The sequence below is a fragment of the Rhynchophorus ferrugineus genome, unplaced genomic scaffold, assembly GCF_030347505.1.
Source record: "Rhynchophorus ferrugineus isolate W39M unplaced genomic scaffold, kcgeb_rfMv2 rfM7, whole genome shotgun sequence".
In the NCBI taxonomy this organism is placed as follows: Eukaryota; Metazoa; Arthropoda; class Insecta; order Coleoptera; family Curculionidae; genus Rhynchophorus; species Rhynchophorus ferrugineus.
In genome coordinates this window covers 184,610-198,722 of record NW_027472586.1, presented here as the reverse complement: position 1 = coordinate 198,722, position 14,113 = coordinate 184,610, and the positions used below count along the sequence as shown (strand labels likewise).

Below are 14,113 nucleotides of genomic sequence, written 5' to 3'. Positions count from 1 at the left end.
TTTGTCACTAGTTTTATTGTCTAATGAGGTGGGCCCTAGCAAGAATTGAAGAAATAAAGTACAAACAATTAACAAAATATTGTAGTAGGTACTGTTTTAACATTACACAAGATAGTACAATGGTTATTACTCTAACAACTATGGGAACCAGATACTATGGTTTCTGAGAACTGGTGGTTCTAGTGTTAGCTGGTGAGTCCTTCTATATAATTCGACAACAATACTGTTCTGGAATCTTTCCATGCAGGGACAAGATCTCAAAAAGACACCCTTATAAATACAAAACCCTGATGTTTCTGTACTATACAGTTGATTATCCATATGAAAAATATTAGACCAGATCATTCTATGTAAGTGTATATGCATGGCAAACATGATGATCCATCATGCTGGAGGTAGCAGTTATTCTGTTTACATACATTAAAGCCACAGCTTCTACTAAGGTGACAAATTGTACTGATGAGGAATAACTAAATAATTTTGATTGAAAACTTTTATTGAATATGCTTTGCTTCGGACAGTTTTAATGAAACATTAGAATTATCTTTGTGGATCTTGTGGTTTCATTTTTTTCATAATTTATATTGATTTAACTTCTAGATTATAGTATTTTCTCTCGAAAAGTTTCTTAGATCTGACTATCTATATTTCCTGGCTCATAGTAGAACGTAGGTAAGTCTTAATTTCCTGAAACATTGTCCCCTATAGTGACAGGATCAGTACGGTAACACAGAAATATTTTCCCAATTATTATTTTTAATAATTTGGACAATTGCAAATGGTTCTGCTTATAACGACTTCAACCAATTCAAAACCAGTAAACTACTGATGCTATCTGGAATGTTCATGGACTGTTACCTTTCTAACGCGTTATAGTAGGACTTGAATGAGTATTATTAAAAATATGGGACTTTCCATAGTTATCGGAAAAACCGAAATAACTTTTATAGACCTGAACTAACGTTTTGTCTGCATTTATAATATACGAGCCCCATTAATGATGTCCGTCACACCCCCTATAACCGCAACTGGTGGTAGGACTCGTACTTTCCAAAATCAAAATACGTACAGCAAACGTTTCAGATTTCATAATACTTGATATTCAGAAAAAAAAACAGAACGAGATAATCGCGCCTTCCGAATCAAAAACAACGGACGATTTTAAAGAAAACATGTATACGATATTATTACGATACATACATCCTCAGTACTGCATCGGTACTCGAAACAAAACTGCGTGTACTATCTCGTCGTTTTATTGGTTTATTGACCGTTAATTCATAATGATGGGTCGTAAATTTAATTGAATGATGATGAATTTAGCACCGAGTTAACGTTATTATATTGAAACTCGCTAGAAGCAAATAAACGACAGGTCATTGTCATAAATATGTTTCTACGGATCCGGTCCGACCTTGCCTGGCCGTCGTGTTCATTATCAAGAATGTTATTTTTACTAACGATGTGAATTATCGTAACATTCGACAGTTCAAAAATTATTCGAACGAGAATAGTAATTACCATTTAACTCATTGTCGATCGTACACGAATGAAGCGATTCGCTAAATGTATGAATTCCGAATTAGTTGTCAAGGTAACAAAAAAACATTTTTAGTTGTCCAGATTTTCAAATAAATTTTTTATCCTATATATCCTTTACCAAATTATATTATCTATTCAAAAAATAATTTTCTTACAATAATTAACTTAATTATATTTTACTAAATATATTAATTAAAAAGATATATTTTATTATTTATCTCGTAATCATTAAACATTTTTGTGTTTAATAGTCTCTATTATTTATTGTAATGTTTGTTATAATGAAAAAATATATTAATAAGTGTTGTTTCTATAATAAGTAAGTTTCTCAACGTTAGTTTTAAATCGATAATTAAAATATCAATTAAACATGAAAAAAATCTGTCGGTATTTGAACGTACAAAACGCGAAATGTTTCTGTAATCGACGTTCGAGAGGTCGGCGAGAGATGGCGCCGAGGACAGACGTCAGATACCGATGCGCTGCGCTGACTACATTCATGACAGGCAGGTAGACTGTTTTAGCTAGTCGGTCGTGCCAATGAGTTTCTGTTGTATCGGTAATTTGTACCGCGTTTAGTTTGACACTTAAGTTTGGAACTGAGTCTTAAATCATCGTTTGAGCGACGCGTCAACAGGGTCTTCTCTTACGGATGGAGTAGTGGATCCCTTCCGTTCCGTGCTCAGTCGCAGTGCCTAGTAAAGTGACTTGAAATGCATCGTTTTTAATCCAAATCGCGATACATACATAGTGTATTTTCCTACGAATCGTGGATTAGTAAGGTGTACTCAACGAAATATAATGTTCTGATGGAATACCATTGTTGTTGTGAACTGGCAGCTTCTGTGTATTCGACTGTATTAGTGCTTTTACGAGATAGGATTAGTTTAATTGATAGGCTATAATGTCGGGGACTCATATTAACGAACAAGAGCACAGGTCGCCACGGGAAAGTGGCGAGGATTCCGAGGACGAGAGCGAGATCCTGGAGGAGAGTCCTTGCGGTAGATGGTTGAAGAGACGTGAAGAGGTAAGTGGTTTTTGTCCGTTCGAAACGACCACGTTGACCCCTATCGCGTTGATAATAACGTCTCGGTGCCGCGAAACGAGAATTTCATAGATTTACAATGCTGTCAACTTGTCAACGGCAAAGTGTTGTCCTGTATCGAGGGCCGATCTAACCTCTCAACGCAGCCGGCGTCCATGTTGTACGGGTCGCGATACCCGGTGGCCCTTTTCGCATGTCCCGTTTTGACGTCGGCCTTATCGATCTGCACTGGCGCCCGTGGACTTGTGTGTGTGAGTGTTCGGATTCTCGTCGCGATATTCGCTTCGCCGGGAGTTTGGCGAAACAGAAATTTGCGAGCCGACGATACAGGCCCGCACGTTTCCGTCTTAACCGTGTCGTCGATTGTTTACCCGGAATAGGATTGTTCCGACATGGACGAGACCAGCCGGTACGACCACGGCCTGCTGAGACCGTGGGTTCGTGCCGGCGTGTTTTGTTTTTGTTTGACATTATTCCGGAATATTTGTATCGTTTTTTTCTATACGGCTCGATAGTTCTCTTTATTGGCGATTTGGACGAGTGTTCGTTATTTTTCTTTTAAATGATTCTCCTGGATTTATAAATTGGAAGTAAATTGAACTTTACTCGTCTTGATGTACCCCTTTAATTGTTTTACCACCTCCTTCTCTGGAGGTCAGATCTGGACCATACGGTGGATGGCAATTTTCTGACACGTGCCATTTGAATGTTAGGGCTTCGGATGGTCAGATGTTAACATATTGAGTAATGTACAAGCGGTTGAAGAAAAAACGTTATCAGGGTCGATCCTCGTGTAAAGAACTACTTGTGAGAAAATGGATAGAGCGTTGATGGTACTTTTGTAGAGGTTCTGGGACAAATTGTGTGTGGTCATCATCTATTTTGTTGTGTGAAAATTAATGCATCTCTTTTTTCAGAGCTTTTCAAGCTTTATCTTCTCTCCCATCCAAATTAAATTGTTTGCAGGATCCTTTACAAATTAACATATTTGGGTCCGATACAAGTAGTCTGCACAAGATGCACCAAATAGTGTTCATATGAGGAAAATGTAACAAATATTGTTTTACTTTCTAATGTAATGGAAATCCAGATATTCAACGTCTTTTACAACAAAAATACTATGGAAATCGCCGTTTATGACTATTGCGATACAATTATAATTATTTACCTTTAGGAGAAGCTAGCTTTTTTAAGTTTAGGTAAAATATAATACCTAGACTATATATAGTATAAATATAATAAAATATAAAATACTTTTGCGTTTATACAATTTACAGATCTTAATTTATTAGGTCATTTAACTGTTTTTAATGATATTTGTAACATTTGGGAAAAGAATTATGACTTGTGACAATATAAAATATCGTGTTGTATTCGAATGTTTGGTTAGGCCACGTAATTGTAGTTACTATTAAAGATATATTGTAGATACTCGTTTTCGAGTGTTTCGGATTATGGGTGTGCAGGTACCAGCGGTAAACGACTGGAGTAAGATATTGGACCGGGTAGGAAATCTCTAATTCTGTCAATAACTAAAAAAGTCCGAGATTGCGAAACATGCTCCCCAGCATTCTTAAGAGTCCTTAGCGCACATATTCCATCCGCGTGAGAAGAGTTTTCCCCGTCTGGATAATTTGAACGAATCAGTCTCAGAAAGGGTTTCTTGAGGCTACCTTCTCAGCCACCACCAAGAACCCGAGGGAGCTTCCGCAATAAAAACACGATGCATCTACAGTGAGAACCAATATTATCCGCTAGATTCAACCAGAAAAAGAGGAGTAAGAGAAAAAGAACAGCAACAATGACATAATCAAGAGCAAAAGAAAATTCAGAAAAGTCAAGTCAAAGGATCAAGATCGTAACAGTAGCATTCTTATATCGGGTGTATAATCATCATCTGGGTCCGATGACAGAATCCGTATTGTACTAAACCAAATAGACGATTTGATTTGATAGTTACTTTCGTCCACTTCATAATTCTCTTCAGCATTACATATCGACGAAAGATGTTAACTTTCATTTTATATAATTTGTATATTCATTAAAATAAACAAAGTCTCGTATTTAGTCATTAATTTACGCGAAAAAGAGAGAAAATACATTGTATTTCATTTGCAACATAGTTTTCTCTCCTTATCAACTCAACAACAACCCTCAATCGATTAGGTTATTTGTATTTTGACAGTTTACAAGTATGCCAACATCGAAAAACTAACTTCCCACGAGCCGAAAATGAAATTTCTAAAACTAGAGGGAATAGGTTCTTTTTATCGTAATTTTCATTTTTGGGTAGTGTAGTAAAACCTTTTTGAGCTGTCGCTGTAGACTTTTTATCGACGCATTCTTACTTTCTTGCTGTAGAAGATTTGATTTTATTCTCTTGCCAACCCGATATCGAGAAAAAAAACACCCGTCTCTACAAGAAACGGGCTGACGGCCGCAGAAGAGTAACAGCAGGCTGCCCGCAAAGGGAAGGAACTGTAAGCCAAACCGGTGTGGCCAGAAGCGGCCCGTTCTTTCTCTCCGTCGCCGTCTCTCTCTCGCCGTTTCGGGCTAAAAATAAAGTTCCATCGGAATGCCGCCGAGCTTTGAGAATATAATCTGCCCCTTCCTTTCGTTTGCTCGTTTTTCTCCTCTGTCCATATTTTTAGTGAGAGCCCCGGCGTAATCCTCCTCGGGGAATTATCGCCGCGTTTTTCGGTGCATCCTCGTCGGAATTTTCGGGGACAACAGACCCATTACTTGATAGTCGGATGGCGCGCGATTAGATATGTGGTATATCGTGCTAACTGGGTAAAGATTCTGAGATATTATCCGGTTAGTCATCGTCGAAACTCGAAGAATTGAGTCATGTATCGTGTTGTTCACGAATTGTTTCTTTTTGATGTGGTGGAATCTGTCGGGTCGAGGTTCAGTCATCTTAGTCTGCGTGGGTTGGGCTTAGAGTTGGGCAAAATCTTAATTAAAAAACAAATTACAAAATACTATCTCGCATGTATTCAATATACGAAAAACTTTTAAGCCATGTATTTGACATATAAAATACAAAATACGATCAGGTGCTAGATTATGTAGTGAACTTTCGTAAACACTTTTTTTTCAAATGTATTATCAGACAAAGACCTCCTTATTAGGGTATGAATAAAATCCGCTAAAGAAAACAATCTTTTCACGGGTCCTGATGAGCACAAACTTGTTTTGTATTGTATGAACACATTTTTATAGTTGGATACCGTTCAAGGATGCTTTTTTCTTCCATCGATTGGGAGTCGACTAACTCTAACTCCAGTTTTGTCTGTCATTAGTCACCATCATCATATTCTTTACTAGTGGTGCTACTCCTGTTACTTACAGACATTATTTTATGTCTTTGTAACATGTCTTAATGAATTCCTCCAAGTTCTATCGTTGAGAAAATGTTAGTCTTCTTATTTATGTCTATTTACTTCTCATAAGATACACTAAGGTAGTTTTAATAGGTTTCAGCCTATTTGGGCTGAATGATAAATGTATTTATGTCCAAAGATTTTGAAGCCATAAGTATTTGAAATACTGTCCAACCCTAGTTGGGGACAGTGTTTCAATGACTGAAACATAGTTGAAGAAGGGTTTTTGGGACTGATTATCAGTATTGGTGGAGCATACGTTGCAAATTGAATGAAAGTTCTACCATTAAAAAATATATAAAAGCTAAAATAATATTAAATTTTCAATCAAAATATGAAAGTGTGATTCCAAGGAAGGAACAACGTTGATGTCTTTCTTTGACTCAATCATGCAAAAAGTTTCAGGCATTTTCTTGCTAAATATTGATTAAATTGTTAATCTCCCTGAACTTGATCAAATAATCATTGTTTTATAATTTTTGTCGCTAAAACTGAAGACGATTTTTCTTTCACTATTTTTATAGAAATCAATTTTGAAAGAAGCTTAAATCGATTTGGTTTTTTTGTTGGTGATCCCGAGACGGTGTACCTTGTGGTTATTGATTTTTTTCTATTCTGCAATTTAACAGTACCATAAAATAGTTTAATCTTCCACTTTATTCTTCTTATTTGCTCATCTAGTCTCGGTTTTTTCATCGGACTGCGGCGATGAGGAGCCAGACGTAATGTAATTTAAAATTTCGTTTCTCTTGTCGCCTTTTTCCCCGCGTCCGTCGTCTCGGTGCGACCAAGTACGCCGCCGCGGGTACCACTTTTGGCCCGTTTTTGTGCACGATCTTCGGAAAGTTTATTTTTGCGAACCAGCCGTTCGGAAACAACGGGTACTTTGTCAAGGCCAAGAGGAGCGCAGAAAAAACGCGTCTGATAATCTCGGACCGTGGCGGCGCTACGCCGGAGACAAACCCAGTCGGCGACTCGAATTTACTGTTGCGAACAATTAACGAGGTTCTCGCCTGCTTCTAGAGCATGTCCTTTTTCTTCTTCCTCGCTTGGCTTGGGTTTCAATCGTCGGGCGGCGATCGCGATTGGAGTTTGCCTTTTTTTCCGCCTCTCAAACCGAAATTAAACTAACGTCCGTTTCATTATTGCCGGCAGAGTTTAAAAAAATCGCACATCCTTCCAAGCACCACGAGTTTTTACCGATTTTTCAAATTTGCAGTCATATCTTTAAGAGGTCCGTAGGATAGTGTCTTGGAACTAGTACTGTATCACTTGACAGGTGCCCGATTTCTCAATTAAAATCATCAAGTAAAAAAACATCACGTTAGACAAAAACGAAACCAGATTAAACTCAAGATCAAAGAATTGTTCAGAAGAGTCGGAAGATACTTCCAAGTTTAGCTGTAATCAAGAAAATTGGTTTGTAATTCAATTAATTATAAAGCCTATTTGGACTCATAGAGTTCGAATATAATAAAACTGGCTGGCGCCCATTTCATTATCTTCAGCGGCTTTGAATAAATCGAACGTATTTTTAAGCAACTAGAGTTTTACAAGTCGTTTTTGCTTTCGAATCGGATTCTTCTTATAATAGTTCATCACATTACAGAACGACGTAGGTTTAAGGATTACAGACTTTTTCCTGACTAAATTAATCATGCAAATATCCGGTAACAACATAAACTATTTCCCCAATTCTAATCTAATACATATCACAGGACGTATTGCTTGGCTTATTGCGACTGAACAAGCTAAAAAATCGATAAGCCCATAGACATTGGAAAGCACCGAGAAAAAAATGTGAATTACCAGTACGTATATCTGGTCTGAGTTCCGTATTTTTTTTCCAACGCATTGTACCGAAAAGTGACCTTGTCCGGTGTACGAGGAAGAAATATATCGGTATCTGTACATGTATTTTTTTCTGAGGATGTAAATATATACACGAATGTAAAGGTCACAGCAAATATACGTAGAATTCTTCGACTCTTTTTCGTAATCTTGGATACACGCGAGGTAAAATTCTTCAATTTCTCTTTCTGTCGGTATTTTATGATGAAATATTGCATGGTATTGTTATACAGAATGATATATTTGTATCGTGGAGTGTTAAAAAAATCCGCACTTCTGTTAAAACACACACCTGTTAATTCAGATCGAGACTTTCAAATAATTTATGAATACTGTTTCTGTAGAACTTACTTCTTTAGATGGGATTAAATTATTTCAGATTTTGACGCTTTCAGAGTGTAAGTGTCAGAACCTGGAGAGTCAGAGAAACGACCAAATGGTCTCGACCTTCTAAATATTAATTTATTACGTCTATTCTGGTACCTGTTTCTCTTTAGTTTATTATAGGCTAAAAGTGGAAGGGTACCAAATATGACATCATACCGGCATCAGAATAAAGCAGAATCATGCATTTATATGTACACCTTGTGACTGCGGGCGATATTCTATTAGTTTATCGATGAGAGTGTACATAAAACAATTGCGATAAAGTAATTATTTGTAGTGGTAGCTCGATAGATAAGATAGACGCGAAAAAAATTAGGAACAAAAGTGATAACAGGCGACGATAACGATAATTGCAACGATATTATTATGTTAAAATCGGTAGAAGTTTTCTTCATTTTCAGAGAAAAGTATAGGGTAGTATTTGATGGATTTTCCAGCTAGTAGAGGTTTCATGCAAATTGTGACTTCCATATTGTTGTAGACGATAGAACCAGGATTCACACAATGGCCCAGTGCAAGTTTTCTAGTACTTTTGTTGTTGGTAGTATAGGGCAACGATGAAAAGACTCTTTCTATAGTTTTAACTAATTGTTACTTGTATTATTTAATTTGATTCTGAAAATAATAGTGGATAAGAGGTTTTGTCTGGTGGATTCTTCCTGTCGTGTGAGTAATCCGAAAGCCATTTAAAAATCCCATTGTTTCTCTTCGTCGATTCTCCAGCTCGGTGGATTCCGATGCAGGTTTTTCGATGAATTTGGCGCGAATCAAACTCCTGGAAACCGTTCAAAAATTCGACCGCATTACGTAACGGCCGAGCTCATCCTGTCGCCGGCGTTTCACAGCAGCAACAGCAGCAGGTAGACAGGCCAGAGTCAGTGAACTTCTTCGATTTGTTATTATGTTAATATCGGCAGATATTTTGATACGTACGACCGGTGTATTCGGGTGTTATGACATCGGTAAATATAGATCGGCGGGAAAGAAAAAACAAACGAAATTTTCCCGCGATAATCGCCCAAATCGAAAAATAACGGGACGTGGTATTATGGAAGGGGATGCCCCATAATTAAAGGGTGTTTTGGTGTTTGGGTTTATTTTTCGGTAAGATTTCAATCATGTTCAGGCATCCCCCGTTCAGTTCGGCATGTTCAGTTATCGACCAATTTAAGGTATTATGATTTTACCCAAGACCTGAACACGTCCTCTACAGCATTCAAGTATATCTTCGTTTGAATGAAAATCGTTGTCCGCGAAATAAATGTCTGTCAAGGAGAGCTAAATCTGTCGAATAAGCTGGATGTGGCAGCAATTGAGCTGGTTGTTTGAGCTTATATTTCAGAAACAAAATTCCTTTTGCATCTTAATACTATTGGTAGCACAAAACCGATTTTACAACGATGAAAAGTCACACAAAAGCACTATGTCGTGTTTGGCGTTTGTACTAAATTCTTAGTAGTTCCAATAGAAATTCAGGAACAAATGATTCTTTTATGATTTCTGTATGACATACTATTATTGTAAATCAATATTTTCGTGATTCTTTGTTAATGTCAGGAGATGTTTTATTAATTAACGAGATTCGATAATAATTCTCTGGAGGTATCGTTATTTTCCTGTTGGAGTATCTGCTCCATATTTTACGCACCGGCTGGCACGGATCCACGAAAGCGGCATTGTTTGGATAACAGCGAATCGACGAACTTGAATTCTGAATTTTTTTCTCGTGGATTACGTGAAAATCGATTTAACGCGTTTGCTCGGATATTTTATGGACTTTCTCTTTTAATTCCCACGCTGGGCTCCAGTTTTCTGATTCGTGGAAGGCGTCTCGTCTTATTTTGGAGTGACTGATGTCGTTATCGGTCTTGTCTGTCTGTTTTCGTTCTTGATAGTGAGGAAGCAGTTTGTTTTATGTAGTTCAGCTGATTCAGCTGTTTTCTCTGCATTTTCAATGGAACCAGTAGACCTAAAATCATTAAAATATCTCGAGGATTTTGTTTTGATCGAATACATGACATCAGTCGCTTCTATGACTGTAACAAGGTTGCATAGCTCAAGCAATCTATTCAATCAACGTCAAAAAACAATTGTCCAGATATCGTCCATGAGATAAAGCGAAGAAAATGGACATATTTAATGATATTTTATTTTGATGAGCTGCATTTTCTATGTATGCAACATATTATAATTTTATATGTTTATATACGTGGCATGTAGAAAATCACTTCATTAAGTAATCTCCTATATAAAGTACTATCTTAATTAATTAGTCTTATTCTAAACTCTGTATATGTCCAATAATCAGATCAGATGGTGTTAAAGGTTTTAGTCTACGTACTTCACTATCACGTCGCATATTTAGCTGATTAGCGAGTACATTGGGATGCACTGACACTCCTTCGAAGTACTTCACACAAACACGTTGAATTACTCGTTATTGTTTCTAGAGGAATGTCGCGTTGTATCACTTCATTTGAAATATAGTACGGAGCGTCAATAATGGTACGTAACACTTTATTTTGGAACCGTTGAATGATGGATATATTAGATTTGCTAGCGGTACTCCATAATTGGATTCTATATGACCAAATAGGCTTGACCTTGTTATCTAATGATAACTTGAATTCGCGCCCTGGCTCATACATTTGATATAATTTAAGTCCAAGTTGTTTCTGTTTCGAGAGTACGTGCTTCTTCCAGGTTAGGCGTCGATCTAAATGCATACCAAGATATTTATTCTCAAACTAATGAATATAGAAGCACTTTTAACAGAAGAATATCAATCTATGAGTTGCATTTTTTATGTACGTAGTTCTAGTCTCAAACTAAAGAGTATAAAAGTATTTTTAACAGAAAAAATCAACCACTTGGTACTTTCGTTGGAAGTATTTGAGACTAAGTATAAATTACAACAAAGATTCGTTCTCTTAATCTGTTTAATCAGATCTGGTTCGAAATAGTATTATAGGTAAATATCAGCATCCCCGTATTGATTGATGGTCAAACAGACGTGCTGTTCTAAGCTGGGCTGGTTACTTAAAGCGCTTGCCGTGTCAAGACCCCTCGTACCAACTCCAAATATTTACGTAGCGGGGTTTATTTCAAGCCGGCTCACCTATCCTGACTAATGCCGGGATTTCCATTGGACCGACAACATTTTTTCGGTATTATCAAGCGATATATATATTTTAGAATAAAGTATGCGAGATTGCTCTCTGGAAAATCTAATATTTGCTCGACTTTGAACGATTTTATAATCATGGTCGAGTTTTTCTGTATTTCAGTTGAATTTCGTTGAAATATTTGGTAATTAAGCCATCGGCACCGGCAGTAAAAAAATCAGGAGGTCGATGAAATCGGAGAAAAACCAGAATCGTTTTACGCGTATGAAAATCTACTTAGCACCACCGTCTGTCGAGGAGACCACGTCGTCGTCGAACCGCGGCTACGTGCCTCGCCGCCACACACGGCAAACAGAAAGCGCTAATTAACGAGACCAATTAGAAAGAAATAAATCATATTCCGTTTAACAACGACCCCGCGGACGGCTCGCGGAGACGATTTGGCGGAAGAACGGTCGGCCAGCGCTGGATATTTTCACCGCTCCGTGGAGCAAGTGTCGGAATCCTTCGTTGGGTGAGCGATAACTTTCCCAAAAACTTTGCGGACGGTTCCCCTTCGTGTCCGAGGTCGTATCAGTCCGATTTAAAAAAAAGTCTTCGATGTTGCGCGAGGGAGGTCCGCAGGTGACGGCAGAATGTCAGAGATCGTTATTAAAAAGTTTTAATGACCGTTTTTTCCGTAAATAGAAATATTTTAAGGGTATAACCACTAGTTTTTTTATTATTGGCCTAAATATTACTATTGCGCTTCATAGTTTTATGTATATTCTAATGTGAAGTGGACTGATATTCATTTGTTGAACACCGTTCAAGATGTCACAGAGATAAAATAGTAAAATTGTTTATTAGGTTTATAAAATTATAATTATATTTCCCAAAATACCATTTTTATAGTATCTGCATTTCTATAGCTTAATGACGGTATTTTTGGGCCTCTCTGACAGATTGTCGGTCATTTTCACATTTTATTGCCGCTGCCTGGCCTCCAGCTTATTTGGAAAAGGGAAAAACCCTTATAATTGGCTGTTGGTTCGAAGAAAAGGTGATTGGCAGATGTAGTATACTTTCAGAATGCATTTTGACATAAAATTTTTTTATTTTAACGCAGAAATTATTGGCTGATGTGTGTTACTTCCAAAGTGTAAGAAAATATGGAACGACATTGTTGAGGAATTACGTAAAGGGCACCTGATTACTCATTCGTTAATCGAGACCGGCGTGGTATCGGAACCGTGCGATGGGAATGCTGAGATGTACACTTTTGGATATAGAGACCGGCGCCTTGACTAGAAAGGGTATAGTTTCTTAGAGTCTCTCGAAGGGTACTTGTTAACGTAGTTGATAGACAAATGTTACAGTAATCACCGTAGTAATTACCTATATTATCAAGATAGTGACCAATATAATGTTTTGTTGAACATTTGTATTTTATTTACCAAGAAATAAAAGTATTTCTTACAAAAGATAAATTCACTACAAAGTCAAGCAGGATTTGTTGAAGATAGATAATCATAAATGTGCAGGATGATGCGGAAGGCCATAAATTTGGTAAAATTTAATATTGAAAAGTGAAAAATATGCCCTGCAGACGCAGGAATCCGTTCTCTGTCGTCCGTGAAAGGAGCCCCATTAAAACTAACATTTTTCTGCCACTTTCCATCGATTTCGAGCGGGATTTTTTATCGCTATTTTACCAGATGTCCGTCGAATAAATTACGTAGTTATGCGTGCGTTTGAAAAAATATATATTCAAATCATTTCTGGCCGATGATGATTTCGCCCGTCCGATGTGCGAGCGAGATCGGCATATCGGCGTGTTTCATCATTATTTTTAGTTCACTTGCAACCTCGGCCGCCGGACTGACCTTAAGAATTCGGCAAATTTTTCCTTATTACTCGAATCAGCGCGGCGGCTTGGATCTGTATTGTTCGACAGGCCGGTTTGAAACCGTATCTCTTCACTGCTGCTGCTTAATACGTCTAGTAATTATCCGTGTTCAACAGCAACAGTTGTAATTGGTTCCTCAATATTTTCAATTTAAACTGACATTGTGAAATCATCTATAAATCATTTTTTCATGTTTATTTCGAGTTTTTACTGACGATTAATCGATAATCTTTTCAGTTGATTAAAGTGTATACAAAATTATACCGGCTTATAATATGTAATATGTATAAGTATGTAATATAAGAGAATGGTTAAAACTATAAGGGAAAGACGAAAACACTATATTTTTTGTATACAATATGTTGTCTTGAAGATATGATAAGAAATAATCAAAATTAACTACATTTCTTTTTAATTTATCATGTATCATTCTCTTAATTCATTTAATTTTACAGAATTACTTATGTTTTAATCAAGATATTTTTGTTTGATGATGAGTTGCATTGAAAAATTTTAAATTACCAAGTTTAGGTCCTCCAATTGATTTTTTGCATTATATAAAAGTTATGGCCAATAAGTACTATATGTTTTTGGAATATGATTAAAAAACATTAACTAATTTACCCTAATCTTCCTAGGCTAAACATATTTTCGTCTGTATATCTACCGTTTAAACCAAAATCTTTAAAATAAATAACTGAAATTATAAAGAAATGTTTTTAAAAAATGAGTAAACATATTTTTTTAGGTAAACAGACGTTTTTGTCATCTTATGTGTTTTAAGAATCGAAAAGGAAAATGGACACCAATACATCACAAACAGTTCGAAATAAACATTTGTATTGTTTTTCACTTGAATAATAAATTTATTAAATATTGTGTAAAT

General features: G+C 36.7%; 1 protein-coding gene across 2 annotated transcripts in view; it reads left to right on the top strand.

Moving 5' to 3' along the window:
• The first annotated feature begins 2,035 nt into the window (after nt 1–2,035).
• Nucleotides 2,036–14,113, top strand: part of Madm (MLF1-adaptor molecule) — a 71,207-nt gene continuing 59,129 nt past the window's right edge. The window contains exon 1 of one of the 2 annotated variants that reach the window (XM_076409868.1): nt 2,036–2,572. In XM_076409868.1, the coding sequence (XP_076265983.1) occupies nt 2,447–2,572 (126 nt within the window). In that variant the 5' untranslated portion in view covers nt 2,036–2,446. The remainder of the gene's footprint in view (nt 2,573–14,113) is intronic. The other variant, XM_076409869.1, reaches the window with a different exon arrangement.